Source organism: Fukomys damarensis, unplaced genomic scaffold (assembly GCF_012274545.1).
Source record: "Fukomys damarensis isolate Sample0158 unplaced genomic scaffold, DMR_v1.0_HiC HiC_scaffold_37, whole genome shotgun sequence".
Lineage (NCBI taxonomy): Eukaryota > Metazoa > Chordata > Mammalia > Rodentia > Bathyergidae > Fukomys > Fukomys damarensis.
In genome coordinates, this window is record NW_022900949.1 from 2334272 (window position 1) to 2353910 (window position 19639).

General features: G+C 56.8%; 1 protein-coding gene across 5 annotated transcripts in view; it reads left to right on the top strand.

The window, feature by feature from the left end:
- Positions 1-19639, top strand: part of Mau2 (MAU2 sister chromatid cohesion factor) — a 32716-nt gene that overhangs the window by 2610 nt on the left and 10467 nt on the right. For 2 of the 5 annotated variants that reach the window (XM_010606502.3, XM_019204886.2), the window contains exons 2-16: positions 7396-7413; positions 7885-7950; positions 9482-9673; positions 10390-10484; positions 12427-12454; positions 12624-12779; positions 13479-13625; positions 13698-13788; positions 15099-15202; positions 15474-15551; positions 15826-15891; positions 17367-17453; positions 17772-17821; positions 17948-18025; positions 18134-18245. In XM_010606502.3, coding sequence (XP_010604804.1) covers positions 7396-7413; positions 7885-7950; positions 9482-9673; positions 10390-10484; positions 12427-12454; positions 12624-12779; positions 13479-13625; positions 13698-13788; positions 15099-15202; positions 15474-15551; positions 15826-15891; positions 17367-17453; positions 17772-17821; positions 17948-18025; positions 18134-18245 — 1368 coding nt within the window. The remainder of the gene's footprint in view (positions 1-7395; positions 7414-7884; positions 7951-9481; positions 9674-10389; positions 10485-12426; positions 12455-12623; positions 12780-13478; positions 13626-13697; positions 13789-15098; positions 15203-15473; positions 15552-15825; positions 15892-17366; positions 17454-17771; positions 17822-17947; positions 18026-18133; positions 18246-19639) is intronic. The other 3 variants (XM_010606501.3, XM_010606504.3, XM_010606503.3) reach the window with 3 other exon arrangements.

Here is a 19639-nt window from a genome sequence, read left to right on the forward strand (position 1 = left end):
TACCTACAAATGGTTTTTTTTTTTTTTTTTTTTTTGAGACAGGGTCTCACTGTGTATCCCAGGCTGACCTTGAACTGGCAATTCTCCTGCCTCAGCCTCCTGAGTGCTGGGATTATAGGCATGAGCAACCATGCTGAACCCCATACAAACATTTCAAAAAATCTTCATTCTCTTTTTCAGTCCTGGCAATGAAGCTAGGGTCTCACCCATGCTAAAGGACATGCTCTACCACTGAATTACAGCCCTGGCTCCTTTGTTCTTTCTCTCTTTTTTCAGTGTTTCCCAGGCTGGTCTCAAAATTGTGGGCTAGAGTGATCCTCTGGTTTCAGCCTCCTCCTGAGTAGCTGGGACTACAATTATGCACCATTGTGACCAACTCTTCATTCTTTAACTGGTCATTTTTCCCCTAATGCAGCTATCAGCTTTTCTTCTGTTCTCTCCCGGAGCCACTCAGTAAAGAATCACAACCAGGGCTGGGGATTTAGCTCAGTGGTTCCACCGCCTGCCTTATAAGCGCAAGGTCCCAAGTTGGATCCCCAGTACCAAAAAATTAAACTAATGAATTAAAAGAATCACAGCCTAAGCTTGGAATCTAGCTCAGTGGCACTGTGCCTGCCTCAAAAGAATCACAGCCAGGGATGTAGCTCAGTGGTTCCGCCACCTGCCTTGCAAGCACAAGGTCCTGAGTTCGACCCCCAGTACCAAAAAAAAAAAAGGAATCACAGCCAGCGAAGTGCTATGTGGCTGTAGTCTCAGCTACTTTGGAAGCTAAAACAGGAGGATTTTCTTGAATTTAGGAGTTTGAGGCCCCCCCGGGCAATGTAGTGAGACCTCTCTTTAAAAAAAAAAAAAAATCCAGGAGTGGTGGCACACGCCTGTAATCCCAGCATCCTACTGCAGGAGGCTGAGGTTGGAGGTTAAAAGTTTGAGTCCAGCCTGGACAACTTTGGGGCCTAGCAAGACCCTGTCTCAAAATTTTATAAAAGGGCTGGGGGTGGAGTTCAGCCCGGAGGCCCTGGGGTCCATCCCCAGTATGAGGGGCATGAAAACTTCTCTTAGGGGGTGTAACTCAGCAGTGTAGCAATTGCCTGGCAAGTGTGAAGTCCTGAGTTCAATCCCTGGTACCAAAAAAACAACCAAAAAAAACAAGTTTGTCTTAGAGGGGGTTGCTGGTTTCTAGTTCTGCAGAACAAAGAGTTTCCAGTTTCTTTTCAGGGCTCCAAGAGTAACAACAATAAAATATTTTTAAAAGATCAGTAACTCCACGTTCTTGAGATCGTTTTCTCCTTGATCATTCTCTGCTATTCTTTATTGCATGGATGTTTCTCTTAAGTAATAAGCACTAAGTAAAGGAAATCTTTAATTGGGCCTTGAGCTTAGTACTGCAGTGGTCTCCCCTTTTCTGCGAGTTTTGCTGAGTATCAGTTATTTCCGATTAATTTCAATCTAAAAAATACTGAGTGGAAAATTCCCAGAGGGAACGATTGTGAAGTGTTAGGCTGTGAAGGAGAAGCGTGAGTCACCCTTTGTGCAGGGGCCCAAGCTGTGTGCCCTGCCTGACCAGCGGGCAAGCAGGTAGCGATCTCTACCGCTTGCTAGCGATCTCGGCCACCAGTTGTGCTGTCTCAGTGTGCGCTGCCCATGTGTGGTGACCTCTGGGATGGTCTGGGAGTGGCCCCCGTGCTGTGCCTTTCGCTTGCTGGTCCCCTCATGGGTGCACCGTGTCAGCTCCTCACAGCCTGGTGAGGACAGTGTGACAGGTTGAGGGAGGGCCACATTCAGGCGGATGACTTACTGTGCGTTGCTGCAGCCACCCCGTTTGACTGCAGAGCTACTGTGTGTATGGAAAACAGCAGACCTAGGGGTCACTGCTACCCCAGGTTTCCAATACCAGGGAGGCTTGAAGGGGAGCCTTGGGGCTTAGGTTGTTTTCTCTCTTTTCTGTGCATGTCAGTTTCTGTCCCTCAGCTGCCTTGTAAGATATGTGGAAGGAATGTACGATGTACTTTCCTGTATGCCTCACCAAGTCTACGACTGGGCAAGTGATAGACATCCCCATCAGCGTCGGAGAGGTTGTGGCCCTTTCCTGGTAGCTTGTTTGAGAGTATAGCCTTCTCTGTCCATGATGTCTGCCTCTCTGGGCCTGGATCTGGGAGCTGGATCCTTCACATGAAAGCCTGCCTTTTTTGTTTTGTATTTTTGGAAGTATGGGTAATTGAACCCAGGGCCTTCACAGTGAACTCCATCCCCAGAACATTTTTAAATTTTAAGACAGGGCCTTGAACCTGGCCTGGGCTTGAACTTGTAGTCTTGTAGTCCTCCTGCATCAGCCTGTTACTTGTTTTTTTCCCCTTTCCAGTTGGACACTGAACCCAGGGCCTTTGCTTTGAGCTACCTCCCTGGCCCCCTTCCCCTTTTTTTGAGATGGGATTTCACCCAGTCTTTGCTCAAACTAGCTATCCTGCCTCAGCCGATGTGCACTCCGCATCTAGCTACATGTTTTTGTTTTCCACATGTGCAGCCCTTGATTTTTTTTGTTGTTGTTTTGTTTTGGTTTTGGTTTTTTGAGACAGGTCTCACTATGTAGTTGAGACTGACCTGGAACTCAGTATGTAGCCCAGGCTGGTCTTGAATTCACAGCGATCCTCCTGCCTCAGCCTCCCGAGTGCTGGGATGACAGGCGTGCACAACCATGCCCGGCTTGCCTTTGAAGTCTTCCTTTCTTGGTTATAGTTTTAGCAGTGGTGTCAAAATTCCTGGGTGCTCTGAGACTTGGTAAATCCTTTGTTTTGTTTTTTTTGTGGTACCCTGGATCGAACTCAGGTCCTTGCGCTTGTGAGGCAGGCCACCGAACCGCTGAGCTAAATCCCCGGCCCTAAATCCTTTGTGATATAGAATTTGTCGCTTTCCACAGAAATGTCCTAGCTAGAGAATTTGCAGAACCATCTCCTCAGACTGTCAGATGGTGTTCCCTGTTTCGTTTTCCCCTCATTATGTTTCCTCTTCCTGTACACCTGTCCCTGTGTGAGTTTTCATTCCCATCTGTGCAGCCCGTGGCATCTGTCCCGTTTTCACACCTGTCTTTCAGGCAGACGCAGACATTTCAGGCATTTGCACATCTGCTGTGGAACCGAGAGAGTGTGCCTGATAATCAGGGCCCCCCCCCTTATTTCCTTTAATTCTCAGTGATGGGGATTGAACCCAGGGCCTTGTGCGTTCTAAGCGCCTGGTAGACCCTGAGCTAACCCCTAGCCTGCCTTTCCTGCCTTTGATCACACAGTCCTTTTTATCTTTGGGCCTGGAAAGTGCATCATCATTATTAAATTTTTCCTGGTTTGAATCCACCAAGGAACAAATGCTACTTCTCCGAAATGAATTATTACTTTCCGTAATCCAGATGTTGATTCTTTGAACTAACTGCCAGTATCTATATTGATATGTGTTTATTTTCTCTGTGCGTTTGGAGCAGGGCTGCTGGTTTGGGTTTTTGTTTTGCTTTAATTTCTTTCTTTAATTAAAAAACACTTTTTTTTTGTTTTTTTGAAATAGGGTGTCATTTTGTAGTGCAAGTTGGGCTTGGCCTTGAGCTCACAGTGAATCTCCTGCCTCAGCCTATGGCTGCTTGTTCATCTGACTTAGGAAACCAATTCCAGGCTGTGCCAGGCCAGTGCTTGTTAATTCTGCCTCTGGTTAGGCTGGAAGCCCACTGTTTGCTGACCTAGCAAGTGGCTAAGTATGTGCCTGTCCCTCCTGAAGGCCACGCAGCTGAGGCTCAGCTCTCACTGGCGCGCGCCTAGCCCGGCCCCTCCCCCAGGAGCAGGCTGCACCCTCCCAGGCCCCGGCACACGCTGGCCACATGGGCCTGTGCAGAAGCTGCCAAGCCGATTGCACAGGAGGTGGCGTCCGAAGGGCTTCCTGCTTATGCTGTCCCTGCCTGGGAATCGCCATGGTGCTTCTGGGGCCCTCTGCGGGCCCTGCTCACCCACAGGTGCACCCGCTCCTCTCCCAGTGGTGCCCACACTTGGGCCCTGAGCGGAGGGCACACCCGGCCGAGGCTTCCAGGCGTTTGAGTTGTTTCCGTCTCAGGGGATGGGAAGCCTTGAGGTGCTCGTGAACCGATGAGTCCCCCAGGCATCAGGAGTGCTGATTGGGGCCCTTCCGCCTCAGTGGCACCTGATGGCCCTCATATTCTTGAGTGGCTCGGTGGGGTGCTGCCATCCTGCACCAAGGGGCCCAGCAGCTTTCCCATCATGAGAAAGGAGGTGTAAAAAACTATTTTCTTTTTTTTTTTGGTACCGGGGATTGAACTTGGGTCTTTGCGCTTGCAAGGCAGGCCACCGAACCGCTGAGCTAAATCCCTGGCCCCACTATTTTCTAACATTACAGAGAAAAAGTAAAACGAAGTAGCAGTGTTGTCCGAGGCGCCCTGCCTCCTGCACGTGTGAGGCTGTGCATTGTCTGATGGGAGTGAGTCTGGCAGCTCTGTCACCGGCTTGCTGCACACGAGCCCAGCAGCTTGGGCAGGGGAAAGGCTTGTTCAGCTCACGGTCTCAGAGCCAAAGTCTCGTTTCTTGGCCATGGCATTGGGTCTATGACGAGGCTGTGCATTGAGCAGGAGAATGTGACAAGAGGCCGCAGGAGGGGTGGGGACCCTGCGTCCTCTCTACCACCCCCAGTGACCTAACTTCCTGTCACAAGGCCCCGCCTCTGATAGGTTCCCGCACCTCAGCATAGCTGGGGCCGAGCCTGTCACACACAGATCTGGGGCTGGTCCAGGGATGAACTGTAGCAGAGTTCGAGGTCAAGTTTTACAGGTGCAAGAGTGAGGCTGTGGGAATGACTGCCCCACCCACACTCAGGCCAGCCTGCAGCTATGTCCTCACGAAAGTCAGCCCAAGCAGCACTGCTGTTGATGCCCCAGTCAGGAAGCAGTGACGAGTGGGTGCAGGACGCACGCCTGTCGTCCCAGCACTCAAGAGGCTGAGGCAGGAGGGTCGCAAGTTTGAGCCCAACCTGGGCAAGTTAGAGCCCCTGTCTTCAGACAGAAAAAAAGAGAAGCAGCAGCTGTGACTCTTGTTAGGAGGATGCCTGTGATGCTTAGAAGTTAGAACTGTGGGTGCGAAAGGAATAAGCTGTTTGCCTAGGAAGGCGCCTGTTCCATTGCTCGCAGTCTGAGGAGAAAAGCCACTGAGTGCACCACTTGAGCCTGCCAAGCCTCAGCTGGTGAGACCTGATGAGGCCTGGGCACGGCATGGGCAGAGGCAGCACATCATGAGGCTGTGGGTGCTAGTGGGGCCGAGTCCCAGGGCCTGTACGTGGAGCTGTGTCCCCAGCCCTTTATTTTTATTTTGAGGGTTTCCCTGAGTTGCCCGGGCTCGAACTTGTGATCCTCCTTTCTCAGCGTCCTAAAACTGGGACGACAGACATGTAGCACCATGCCTGGCTCCATGAGGCCTTCTCTGATGTGCCCTTTTGTGGTAGACTGTGCATCACATGACAGCTCTGACCTTGACGCACTGTAGGTGTGGTGGCGGTTTGGTGAGCTGCAGTGCTGGGTGATACAGCTGCTGTGTTTTGTAGAAGTGCAGTGAGAGGTGTGCCCAGCCTGGACGGCCTGAGGATGCATTTCCCAGCATGCACCCTGTCACTGACACGAGAGGGGTGCCACTGCACACAGGGAAGAGAATGGTGGCAGGTCAGTGGGCCTGGGAAACCTGTGTTTAAGAGCACTAGGCTCACCGGGCACGGTGGCGCACGCCTGTCATTCCAGTACTCTGGAGGCTGAGGCAGGAGGGTCACTAGGCGTTGGAGGCCAGCTTGGATGATCCAGCAAGACCCTGTCTCAAAAACAAACAAAAGAGCCAGGGATTTACCTCAGTGGTTCCGCCACTTACCTGGCAAGCACTAGGGACTGGGCTGGAGGGTGTTCGGTGGTAGAGCATTCTCCTGGCAGGAGCAGGGGCCTGGGTTCCATCCCTGGGTACCACAGAGAGCACTAGGAATTCACTTCTGTGACCCAGAGTGTTGCTAACTCACGCAGGAGAGGGAGCCCCACCTTGAACCTACCCAGGCTCCTTACTTGTCCTTCAATCCCCAGCCTTCCTCCCCAGAAGTGTGATTCTGTCCCTGCCCTTGTGTCCAGAAGCACAGGGCCTCCCCTCCGTGTGGCCTTGCAGCTGGCAGCTCCTCCGCTGTGTCGAGGCACAGTCCCCCCACCAGCTGAGAAGGCTCCCTCCGGGGCTGCAGCTCACTTCAGACCTTGGCCCTGCCCGTCTAGGATGCGCAGCTCTTGGTGTGGGCAGGAGGGGCACACAGGCTGCTCCGGCAGCGCTCTCAGTGCCTTCTCCCTCTCCGGGGCTCCCCTCCCTCCCAGCTTCCCTGGCTGCCACCCCCTAGGCCTCCCTGGTTCCTCCTCAGGGCAGTGGAAACTCTGGCCTCCTTGGTCACTTGTGCTTGTTTGTTTGTCTGACCTCACAGCAACCCTCCTGCCTCAGCCTACTGAGGGCAGGGCTTGCAGGCATGGGGCACCATGACCCTGGGGAGGGCTCGGCACCTGCACTTTTCTTCGGCTCTGTTGGAGACAGGCCTTCCAGCCCGGACAGAACCACAGGAATGACTGGGACACAGGGCCTTTCAGCCCAGATTCCTGGCCTTCGGTGCCTTGCTCCTGATCTCTTCTCTGCCTCTGTGCCCCAGCTCCCCTTTCCCTGGGGCCCCTTGTCTCCTGCTCGCTCTCAGCCTCACCCTCTAGGCCTGGCCGCAGGCACCCTTTCCATGCTGTGTTGCCATCCCATGGAGCAGGGGCAGTGGGGGCTTTGGGGTTGGCTCCGAACGGGGCTGGGCAGTGGCTCTAAGCATCTGGGGGGTGAGTGGGGTATTGGGTGGTGAGATCTGTGCTCAGGTCCCAAGTGCTGCTCCAGCCCTGGCCCTGGAGAGTGTGGACTTTGTGACAGTGGTCCCAGAACCACAGCCTGCAGCTCAGTCTGGTGCTGGCGCTGCTGCTCACTGCCATCTTCTGCTGCCCCGCTGGCTCCGAGGACATCATTTAGGTGTCACCTCTAGTGGATGGGCTGATGGCCCAGCCCCGCTCCAGCCGCACCTGCTTCCCATGTCAGGCTTGTCCATCCCCTGCCCAACCGGCAGCCTGCTGTGCTTGGCACACGGGGGACTCGAGGGCCCAGTCACCTCTGGCCCTGCCCCTGTCTGAGCGCCAGCCTCTCCTCCAGGTCAGCGGGGCACCCACCACCCACTGCCCTGAAGCCCGCCTTGTCCTTGCTACTTGGGCCGAGGAGGCCACCTTGGATTTGACAGATGACCTGTGTAAGCCCCTGACCGAGCCAGTGGCCAGGGGCTGAGCATGTGCCCCAGAATTAATCCCTTTTCCTTCTCTTTCAGTGGTTGATATCACAGCAAGTATCCTTTCGTTGTTGGGAGCCTCCTCTGTTATTTGTCTTGTGGTTCTGAGGCAGGAAGGTGGAGACCAGGGCCTGGCACCTACTCTGCAAATGCTCTGCCCCTGACCTGTGCCCGCCCCGAGCCATGCCCTGGAAGTAGGAGCGTGTCAGAGCTGGAGTCCGCCCCTTAGACCATTGGAGGGTCCCCTTGCCGCCCTGCCTCACCCTGCCCAGACTGGCCTACTGTGAGCTCTGGGGATCGCTGGGGACAGGAGGACATGGGACACGGACACGGCCTTGCTGGGCTGCATTGTGTTTGTTCTTTCTTTCTTTCTTTCTTTCTTTAAAATTTTTTTTTTTTTTTTTTTTTTTTTTTTTTTTTGATACCGGGAATTGAACTCAGGATCTTGCACTTACGAGGCAGGTGGAGGAGCCCCTGAGCTAAATCCCCAGCTCTGCAGTGTGTTTTTTCTTAACCGGACGCCACCAGATCCCACAATTTGAAGATGTGAAGTTTGAAGCGGCAAGCCTGTTGTCTGAGCTGTACTGTCAAGAGGTAAGAACAGACCGAGGTTTCTGAAAGCAGAGTCTCTCTGTCACCATGGCCTGCGGGAAGACGGAAGGCTGGGGCTTGGGCTCAGTGTGGTGGTACATGCTTGTAATCCCAGCACTCAGGAGGCTGAGACAGGAGGATTGCCTCAGCCCGGACCTTGTACTACATAGGGAAACCCTGTCTCAAAAAGTCCCCTCCACCCAAAAAAAGATTGGGGCTTGCAGGAGCCAGAATGTCATCTGCCTCAGGCTGGACCCTCCCACCGAGAGCTCAGATAGCCTCTGTGCCTCCTTAGTGACTGGGATGGCAGGCTGGGACCAGCGTCCTCGCACCTGTTTGCCTCTTGAGTATTTCTGATTATGGGGCACCCTCTCCAGCCCTGGGAAAGTCATTCTGGGGCTCTCTTCGGTTATCAAAACCATGAGCTGCCAAGGCCCTGCTGTAAAATGCGTGGTGATGGGCTAGAGATGTAGCTCAGTGGCACCGCACCTGCCCGGCAAGCGCAAGGTCCTTAGTTCACTTCCCCGTGAGGTGTCATCCAGAGGAGCCTATACACATCTTTCCTTGTGTTCATCATTATTCATTGATTTTTTTTTTTTTTTTTTTCCGTGCTTGGGGCAGGCCCCAGGGCCTTGGCCTGCCAGGCAAGTGCTTTGTTCTATGCGGCCGCCAGCCCTCCCCTCCACGAGGTAAATCACCTGTAGTTTGACTTGGCTGCCTCACCATGCGATGCCGTGTGGACAGTTCATACTCTGTTGTTAGGGGCGAGGAGAGGTTTTCTTTTTCTCTTTCACGGCAGCACTGGGGATTGAACCCAGGGCCTTGCACATGTGAAGGCCCCCACGCTCGTGACCAGCCCTCAGATACTTTGGACCTGTGGTTGCTTGACTGCAACGATGCAGAACTCAAGGACTCAGAGGGTTTTCATGGGTCATCATGCGGTGGCAGGGGCCGCAGAGCCCTTTTCTAATCCGGTCCGAAAACAGCCTTCTCTGTAGCCCAGGAGGTCCATGTAGGTTTGCCGTCCTCATCTGGTCCCTGATTTCAGTTGCAGCTGAGCATTGCCTTCCCCGCTTTTGAATAAAGACTTGTGACTGGGCGAGGTGCCACACACATATAATTCCAGCTACTCAGGAGGCAGGAGGCTGAGGCTGGAGGGTCAAAAATTTGAGGGCAGCCTGGGCAAATTAGTGAGACCTTGCCTCAAGATAAAAACTAAAAAGTGCTTGGGTGTAGCTGCGTCATTGAGCGCTTGCCTAGCATGCGCAAGACCCTGGTTGCATCGCCAGCCTCACAGTAAAGAAGACCTGAGGTGGCCCCGAGGCAGGCAGCGAGTGCCTCACACCGATGGCACCACGCTCCGGTGTGAGCGCGGGGAAGGTGGGGCGGGCATTTGTGTGACTGTGCAGGATTTAATTCCAGCTACTTTCAGTGTGGCTGGATGAGGAGCTATTCTAAGAGTGGTGCAGAGACTTCTCAGCCAGCGAGTCCAGTGAAGTGTCTTTTTTCTTTCAATAAACTGCCAACACGAAAGAGCCCTGAGCGAGCACGATCGGGAACGGCCTGTGGCCGGCAGCTGCACCAAGCCGTGACTGCTGGCTCGTTTGCCCGACGTGACTGTTCCTTTCAGAATTCTGTGGACGCAGCAAAGCCACTGCTGCGGAAGGCGATCCAGATCTCACAGCAGACCCCGTACTGGCACTGCCGCCTACTCTTCCAGCTTGCTGTGAGTACCAGGGCGGTGACCAAGCTGTCACCCTGAGTGGGTGGGACATGGGGACCTTTAACCTGCCAGTGACCCTCTTGTCCCAGGAGGGTCAGGCTAGGCTGTCCTCCGGGTCTCCAGGGCCCATCCCCCACAGCCCACGTCGGTCCGGTGCACATAGTCTCCTCCAATCTTCCCCAATACGCGTGTCTGCCGGCAGGGAGGTAGTGGCCCGGCAGTCACCCTCAGTATGCGGTGTGTGTTCGGGGACCACAAGACCCAGGCTGAAGCCCCCAGTGTTGCTCCCACAGCTGAGCAGGTGCAGGTCTCCCTGTTCAGGCTGTTGGATTAAAGTTCTGCTAAACACTCAGGCTGGGGAGTCCTCGGCAGCCCCGCAGCATACTGGGGTCACCTTCCTGACTGGGACCCCTGCAGGCCACCAGGAAGCACTCAGGAGCACACCTGGGTGCCGTCACCCGGGCTGTGAGCCTTAGCTGCTGACTCCGCACCGTTAGGGTTAGATGATGTGTACTCTTGGTGAGGCAGGCGAGTGCAGCTCTGCGCCCAGGACAGTTAAGGCTGATGAGATAATTGGTTAATTTAGCTCACACCGCTGCCGCTAGGGCAGTTTTGTTGATGTGGGGAGGTGCAGGTGGGCTTGCTTCAGTTGAGCAGCCAGGCTGGGTCCTGTGAAACAGATGCGCTAGCAACAACGGCGTCTGCTCTCTCCTTCGCAGCAACTACACACGCTTGAGAAGGACCTGGTATCAGCCTGCGACCTCCTGGGTGTGGGGGCCGAGTACGCCCGGGTGGTGGGATCCGAGTACACACGGTAGGTGCCGCCCACTGCGCCCTCCCGTACAGAGAGCATCTTCCTCCTGACCCCACGCAGGTTAAAGCAGGGCATCGCCTCTCCTGTTGGTTTATGAAATAAATAGCTACAGTTGGCCGAGGGGCAGCCAGCATCGTCTGCAGCCTGTCTGGAATTATAAAGGTGCCCGCAGGACTTGTTGGCTGCTACCCTTCTTTGTGCCGATGACTTTGGCAGCATGTGGCCCTGCCATAGGTGGCAGCCTCAGTGTCCACAGCTCATGGTGCTAAGGACCTTGGCAGAGAGCAGAAGACAGTGAGGTGGTGTTGGTGTGAAAGAAGGGGCAGAGGGTGGTGGTGTGCACGAAGCCATTTAGCCCTGGGAGCCTGCTGCCCAGGGTTCATAGTTGAAGGGTCAGAGGCCAGTGTCCCTGGGCACCGTCTGTGAAGGCCTGTCTTCTCTGTCCCCACACAGAGCAGCTCCTTAGCAGACCAGCATGCTGGGCCTTGGGAATGGTCCTTCTGGCCTCCAGGGTGTCCGACCTTTTGGCCTGCCTGGGCCGCCCTGAGTACAGAGGAATTGTGTTGGCCTGCATGTAAAGTGTTATTGTTTATGTGTGTGAGTTATAAAACTTCCTTTTTTATGTATAGTTTTTTTTTCGTAGTGTTAAAAAAGAAAGGGGCCCAAATCCAGAGGTGGACCGTGTGTTAGACACCTCTGTGACTTCCGAGGGTGTTGGCACCACATGGACCCCCCCCATGCTGTTCCCCTCAGGGATGCTACCCGGGTGGGTGGAGCCAGCATCTGGCCACCCTGTCACACCATCTGGCCCGGCCCCCCATGTCTCAGGCCGCCCCGCGACCTGTGTGTTGCTGCTGTTGCGAGGTGTGCTGACGGCCAGCCCATGGAGCAGTCACGGCCACTTGTGAGCATGAGCTAGTGTCCTCTTGGGGCCCAAGCCTGTGACGTCTGTGGCCTTCGTGGGCGGTCCAAGCCTCCACCGAGGGTCAGTGCTGCAGGTCCCAGGCTCTGACCCTCCGGACCCACGCATTTCCTGAGTGGCAGCATGGGGGCCTCTGCAAGGCCGTTACACTGACTTCGAGTCAGGTGATGGCGGGGACTGGCGTGCATGGCAGGGAGCCCAGCTGCCCAGTGCACATTTCTTGCCACTGAGCAGCTGCAGCCGTGACCTCCTGGGTGGGACTCCTCGCTCACCTGTGAAGTTCAGGAAGCAATGTTGCATGGTGGGACTCTGAGCAGACCGGCTCGCAAAGCCTCTGAGGCTAGCGCAGTTGCAGCCGGGGCTTGCATTACTTCGCAGTGCTGGGCACAGACCCCGGGGCTCCACCTTCAGGAAGTGCTCGCTCCTGAGCCGTCCCGCACCCCAGCACAGCACCCTGGGGGCCCTGCCTGCCTCCCCCATGCTCATCTCAGTGTTTCTGCTGAGGACAGCCCGCATGCCGTGCATGCCTTGAGGGTGCGCAGAGGCAGGGCAGCCTCCAGAAGGCCGAGGGCTGAGGGTGAGGAGATGTGGCTGCTGACGTCCCAGGTCTCCCCGAGTTTGTCCTTTAATCCGGAGGGGACTTGCCCGGTTCACAGATGCTGTACTGAGGCGTTCAGGAGCCAGGCCTGCCTCCTGCCCCTGCCCTGTGTGTCCTCTGACCGCACGCCTGTCTGCTGTGTCAGACACGGAGGTGGCACCCAGGGTGCCCTCCTCAGCCCTACCCAGAACGTGGCCTGCTGGGCTTCGAGACCTCTCCAGTACTAAGATGTACAAAAGGGCAATACAGACAGGATGGGACCAACTGTGGCAGACCTGTGAATAAAAGGTGCCCTCACTGGGGACTGGTGATTGTCATCCGCATGGCTGTCCCTGAGGCCCAGCGGGTCCGAGGTGCCTGGGCAGCCGATTACCCCAGGAGGCTAGGAGGCTGCAGGCCTGACTCCCTACCTCCCTTTCCAGGGCGCTGTTCCTGCTCAGCAAGGGCATGGTAAGTGGAAGCCGGGCATTGGCGATGCCCACACCCGCACACAGCGGGCGGCCCCAAGGGGAGGCCCTGCCTGGGTGGCCCTCGACTCCAGGGAGAGGCGGAAGCAAGGTCGGGGCCGCCGGGGTCTGGGGTGCGCTCAGCTGAGCCCTGTGCCCTGCCGCCCGGCCAGCTACTGCTGATGGAGCGCAAGCTGCAGGAGGTGCACCCGCTGCTGACGCTGTGCGGGCAGATCGTGGAGAACTGGCAGGGGAACCCCATCCAGAAGGAGTCGCTGCGCGTCTTCTTCCTGGTGCTCCAGGTTACCCACTACCTGGATGCTGGCCAGGTGCGTGGCTCCACCGCTCGCGGCAGGGATGTAGGAGTGTCGGGGACACAGGACCGTCCCCCTCCGTCGTCCCTTCCCGTGGAGGCCCCGTGCTGCTCTGGCACATGCCTGGCACCATTGTGCTCGTGGGCCCCGCTGCGTTGCGTCAGCACAGCAATGTGCGGCCTCTCCTGCCTCCCTGGGCACAGCCAGGGTCTCGCTGGGGGTTCTCTGCTGTCACCACCCGAGCATCCCCACATGGCCTGTGCCCTTCCCAGCGTGCCCCAGCTTGGTGACCTCCTCAGTCTTTCAGGAGTCGGGGGGCCCACTCGGGGTGACCACTGGCACAGCCTCTCAAGGTGCTGGAGCCACAGATGGAGCCTGGCGTTCGGAGACCCTGTGCCCCACTGTGCCCTGCAGGCAGTGTTCAGCAGACTGCAGTCCCCAGTTTTCAGAGATGCTTGAGGGGCCTGGGTTCACGTTCCGTGCAGACAGGCCAGGTAGTAAGAGCCGAGTTCCTGTCGGGAGACCACGTCCCACCCAGGCCCCCACCAGCTGCCCAGCCCCTTCCTTCCTACACGGGCTTGGCTGCAGGAAGGCCAGGTGGCACTTAGGCAGCATCGTGGGTGGGCCCTCTGCGGGCCCAGTGCCCGGTGCCCACAGAGGAACGGGAGCAGGCGGAGCGGAGTGGCCCCGTGCTCAGGTGTGGTGTGCACGCAGGTGAAGAGCGTGAAGCCCTGCCTGAAGCAGCTGCAGCAGTGCATCCAGACCATCTCCACGCTGCACGATGATGAGATCCTGCCCAGCAACCCAGCCGACCTCTTCCACTGGCTGCCCAAGGAGCACATGTGCGTGCTCGTCTATCTGGTGAGTCCCAGCGGCCGGGCCTGGGAGGGGAGAGGGCCCCGCCGAGCTGACTGCCGCCTGCTCTGTTGCCAGGTGACTGTGATGCACTCCATGCAGGCCGGCTACCTGGAGAAAGCGCAGAAGTACACAGACAAGGCCCTCATGCAGCTGGAGAAGCTCAAGAGTGAGTGTGCTGTGCTCTCGCTGTGCCCCCTAGCGGGCAGCGGCTGCCACTGCTGGTGCTATCCCACCTGTTTGCAGCCATTGGGACCACCATGAGGGCAGAGCAGGCCCCCGACTGACCTGGGCCCTCGGCGCATTTCCTTCTCCCACCTGTATGTGAGCCCTGTGGGTTAGCAGAACCCTGTTGGGGTCTGTCGGAATGGTGGTGTTCCGCCAAGACAAGTTGTGGCTGCTTTTACCAATTCTCACCAATGTTGTGACCAACCCAGGGTGAGACTGGCAGCAGAACTCCACCCTTAGCAAAGCCATGTACAGTCGTGCACACCTGAAGTCCTAATACTTAGGAGGCTGAGGCAGGAGGAATCATGAGTTTGAGCCCAGCCTGAGCAAGTTAAAGCTCCTATCACCAAAAAACCCAGAACTCTTTGCCAGTGTGGTGCAGATCCTTTTATTTATTTATTTTTATTATTATTATTTTTTTAAATTTTTTTTCTGGTACCGGAGATCAAACTCAGGACCTTGTGCTTCTGAGGCAGGCACTGTGCCACTGAGCTAAATCCCTGGCCCTGGAGTATATCCTTTTGAGGTCAGGGGTTCTTTCCACATTTGCCTGCTCACTAGTCCTCTGGGACCAGGCATCTTTGTCCGTCCCAGACCCAGTGCCCCGTGTTTCTGGCTGGCTCTCCACCATGTTGCTCTCCGTATCTGCTTCCTGTGCCTGGAGCAGTCCTGCAGAAGTCCGCAGAGCCCGTGGGAGCTGCGGTTCTCCTCCCCGTGGCCAGTGTGTCTGCATCCGGGCTGAGGACAGCTACTCAGGACTGCCACTGCCTACAGCCCCATCTCAGGGCTTCAGAGTGGAAGGCAGCTCTGGCACTTCTAGATCCCTGTGTGCAGAATGCTCCTTGAACACTCAGGGCAGGAGGTTGATTATCAAAAATGTCCCTTAGGAGTTTTCCTTTCTGCAGGCCAGGGTCTTAACTGTGTAACCTAGATAAATCTAGATTCCTGAGTTCATGCGATCCTTTTGCTTCAGTCTCTCAAGTAGCTGGAACTATGGACTTCTGCTGCCCTCCCCAGCCAAAAGTTGGCTTTTGGGGGTACTGGGGTGGTGGGGATGGAAGCCAGGCCCCCGTGCAGGCCAAGTGCAGGCTCTCCACAGAGCTGCGTCCCAGCCGGGACTTCCTCCTCTGGGAGCCGTTACAGTTAGCCTCGGCTTGAGCGCCCGCACCTTGGGGGACGCAGAGATGACAGGCAGGCAGCAGGGATGGCGTGGGCCTCAGTGCACACACCCATGCCTGGCTCCGCCCGCAGTGCTGGACTGCAGTCCCATCCTGTCCTCCTTCCAAGTGATCCTGCTGGAGCACATCATCATGTGCCGGCTCGTCACGGGCCACAAGGCCACCGCGCTGCAGGAGGTAGGTGACTGGAGGTCTCCAAGTCTTCGCGGCTTGGGCAAGGGTGTCCCTCAGTGCTCTTGCTGTCCCTCGGTGCTCCTGGTCCCACCCACCGTGACAGATCAAGGATCTGATGCAGAGTCCCAGTGTTCCTGTCAGTCCCGAGAAGGACACCCCCTCACACGGGCTCTGGGGCTCAGGTGGGCTCCCTGTGGGAAAGGGGAGGTGGGGCACATCCTGCAGGAGCCTGGTCCCGGATTACCTGTGACCACGAGCTTCTCTCTCCCGGCAGATCTCCCAGGTCTGCCAGCTGTGCCAGCAATCACCCCGGCTCTTTTCCAACCATGCTGCACAGCTGCACACGCTGCTGGTGAGTGCCCAGGGCGTGAGTGTGGGCTCCAGTACTCCACTGGTGAATGGCCTGTTCCCAGCACCCAGGCAAGGTCTGGAGCCTTCCCAATGGGCTTTGTTCTGTCTGGCGCCTCCGATCCCAAGTCACCATAGGCCTGGGAGTTGGATGTGGTCTGGTGTCGGGATATAGCAGTCAGCGAGGTCACTCGTATGTCACCCTGCCCAGGTGCCAGTGCACGTGGCCCTCATCCGAGGTCCCCTGGAACCACTCCGTACTATCTTCTCCTCCCCAGGGCCTGTACTGCGTCTCTGTCAACTGCATGGATAACGCGGAAGCCCAGTTCACCACGGCCCTGCGGGTATGGTGCTGCACCTCCTTCCGGGTACCAGGCTGTGATGAGGACAGCCGCCCAGCCCTTGTGCAGAGCGGGTGTTCGCACAGCCCTGGCAGCCTGATGTCTTTTGTGGGATGAGGGATGGCTGGGGCCGGGCCTCTGCCCGGTGCATACTCCCCAAGGGCAGCCGCAGGGACACACACCTGGAGCCCTCAGCACCTCCAGGCCCAGCTGGCTGGCATTACAGCCGGGGTCACCTCGGGTCCTGGGCTGGTCTGAGGCTGTGCCCCCAGGCATGGCAAGTGTCTGGGACATGGGGCCGGTCTGCCTGCCCAGTATCTGCCCCTCCAGAGTGTGGGCAGAAAAGGATGCCTGGCTTCAGGGAGAGGCTGCGGCAGGGGTGTCGGGGTACTGCTGGGTCCTGTGAGGAGGCTGGTACCCCATGGCACCACGAGATCTGGGCCAGACCCAGAGCCCAGTTCTGCCTGCCTCTCACCAGCACCAGACAGTGCCCACCTCCACCCTGACTCCCCCAGGAAGAGGAGGCCAGTGACCCCTGCTCCCCAAAAGCCCTTGGTAGAAACCTCAGGAGGATGTCCGGGCTTGGGGGAGCCCATTAGGAACGTCCCTCCATGGTGTTCTGGAGCTGAGCGCCGTGCCCCTGCCCCGGCCCCAGGGCTCCTGGGCACTCGGAGGCGACAGCGCCTGCACCACCGCCTCTGCTCTGCTTCTCTCCTGCTGCCCACTGCAGCGGTGGAGGGTGCTCCACCATGGCCCTGACAGCCTTGCCACCCCTCTGTGCTCTCTGTGCCCTGGCTCTGCAGATAGGTGCCATCTCTGCCACCACTGCAGGGAGCTTTCCCATGGCCCAGATAGGGCAGTCGGGACAAAAGTGCAAAGCCCCTGTCCCCACACACTCACCCCTGCGTTCCCTGCTGCTGCGTCGCAGCACATCCTGGCTTGGCTCCACCCTGGCCTGGCAGGACGTGCAGGCAGGGCTCCCCTTTGCCCAGCGGTGCTTGCCCAGCCCATAAGTGGGGTGAGGGCTGGCCTAACGTACACGAGGACCTGGGTCCCAGCCCTACAACGCAAAGAGCCGGGCGCTGTGTCCTTCCACCTCATGGTCAGCAGCGTTTGTGACCCTCCGACCTGGCCTCACCCACCCTCGAGCCTCGGCAGCAGGGAAGCGCCGTCCCCGGACCCCACTGCCACCATGTCAGCAGGCCCCGACATCCCAGAGACCTGGGCTCGAGGGTGGGGAGAGGCACCGGGTCTCATTCCCGAGCTCCGGAGAGGGGTCTGGCTGTCCGGTTCCTTCCCCGTGGTCCAGATGTCTCGGGAGGTGGTTGATGGTTTTGCAGTGCACCTAGCAGGTGTGTGACCCAGGGAGTGTCTGGCAGGACAGAGAGGGGTTCCTACTGGCCCTGTGCTGTCGCCCTTAGAAGCTCTGGAGTGATGGGCCTGCCCGGCCGGGTCCCTGACACTCGGCTCCCTTGCAGCTCACCAACCATCAGGAGCTGTGGGCCTTCATCGTGACCAACCTGGCGAGTGTGTATATCCGGGAAGGAAATAGGCACCAAGAGGTAGTAGGTGACATGCTTCATGTTCGGGATCCTTTCTCCTCCGGGTTGGGCCTGGGCCTGGGCCTGGGCCTGGGCCTGGGTCTGGGTGCTGGCTGCTCTGGATGTGGTGGGTGCAGGAAGTGGCCGGAGGTCCAGAGGTTCCAGAGGAGCCTGGCTCCACCTGACCCCCACTGGCGCTGGATGCTCTCGGGCCACTTCTGCACTGTCGCCAGTCCATCTGTCCTCGCAGGGGACAAGCTGCGCTCAGGCTGCCCCTCAGCTGGCATCTGCACCTTCCCAGGACGGGGGAGTGAGTAGTCCTAACTAGCGTTTTCTCCACAGCTGTACAGCCTGTTGGAACGGATAAACCCAGACCACAGCTTCCCCGTCAGGTGAGCAGCCTGGGCCCTCGCGGACACCTCTTTGCACCTGTCCTTCCGGACTGTCCATGGGGACTCCAGAGGTCCCCTCCTGCCCCAGAGTGCACCTCCGTGGGTGACACTCTGTTCTCCCTGCAGCTCACACTGCCTGCGCGCAGCTGCCTTCTACGTGCGCGGCCTCTTCTCCTTCTTCCAGGGCCGCTACAATGAGGCCAAGTGAGTGTGAGCAGGGGGCGGGCGGGCGGATCCCAGGGTGCCCCCTCCAGCCCACAGCCTCCCCCCACACCAGCCTGCTGGGCGTCAGCGTCCCTTTCCCTGGAGTAGGCGGTTCCTGCGGGAGACACTGAAGATGTCCAACGCGGAGGACCTGAACCGCCTCACCGCCTGCTCCCTCGTGCTCCTGGGCCACATCTTCTACGTGCTTGGCAACCACAGGGTGAGCTGGGGAGCCAGGGCCAGCTGGGGAGGGCACGGGGCACATGGGCCTTCAGGCCAAGGGTGCATCCGCCTTGGGCTCAGCCAGGGCCAGGGCTTGGCACATGGGACGATCATGTGCCTATGAGGCTGAGGCCGGGGCTGGGCAGCCAAGCCAGTGGGGCTGCTGAGCTCTTAACATTTAAAAATTAGATCTATTATTTAGGGCCGGGGATTTAGCTTCGTAAAAGATAATTTCCACCAGACTTAGCGGTATACTTCTCTAATCCCAGCAACACAGGAGGCTGAGGCAGTAGGATCACAAGTTCAAAGCCAGCCTGGGCAATTTAGCAAGACCTAATCTCAAAATAGAAAAAGAGGGGGTTGTAGTTCTGTGGAGCTGTGAGTTCCATCCCCAGTACCACGAAAACAGGGAAGCAGAGTGAAGAAGCTGCGTTTTATCCACATCTAGCCCTCACCGCCCCTGTCCCGTTTCCACACACCAGTTGCTTACTGGACTCCTTTGAAATTTTAGATCTTGCCCTTCTCCACACCACTGTGGCAGGAGCTTCTGATTTTTTAAAAAATCCCTTTGTGTGTGTGTGTGTGTGTGTGTTTGGCACCGGGGATCAAAATCAGGACGTTGCACTTACCAGGCAGGCAGTGACACTGAGCTAAATCCTCAGCCCCCTTTATGTGTTTTTTATTTAACTTAATTTTTATTTTATCCCATTCCCCCTCAAGCCCCTTCCTTGTGTACAGAAGCTTTGTTTCCATTTTTGTTCCCCTTCCCATTTGAACACTTCTTCCCATTTCCCAACATCTATTACACATCTCAGTCCTTATTTCCACATTCAGTTTCTCACGCCAGAGAAACAACGCAGTATTTAAACAAACGTGTGTCTGATTTATTTTCCTTAAGCGTGTGGTCTCAGGGTCCATCCTTGTGGCTCTAAACGTCTGAGCTCATCCTTTATGGCAGAGTAGTGTTCCATGGTGTAAAACAACCACGTGGTCTTCATCCTCTTGTCTGTTGGTAGGCATTGGCGTTTTTCTAAGATTCGGCTATTACAAGCTGTACTGCTATAAATGCTACATGGGTGAGCATATATCACTGTGGTAGGATGCTTTTAATTCTTTTAGGGAGATACCAAGAAGAGGAATACCTGGGTAAAATGGAACCTGTAGTTTTGGTTTTTTGAAAAATCTCCGCAGTGATTTCCACATTGGTTGCAGCAATCTGCAGTCCCACCCACAGTAGAGAAGGGTTTCTTTTTCCTCTCACAACCCCTCCAGCGTTTGTTATTGGTTGATTTCTTGATAACAGCCATTCTTTCTGGGGAGTGAGGTGGAATCTCAATGGTAGGTGTTTGTGTGTGTGTGTGTGTGTGTGTGTTGGTACTGGAGTACTGGGGT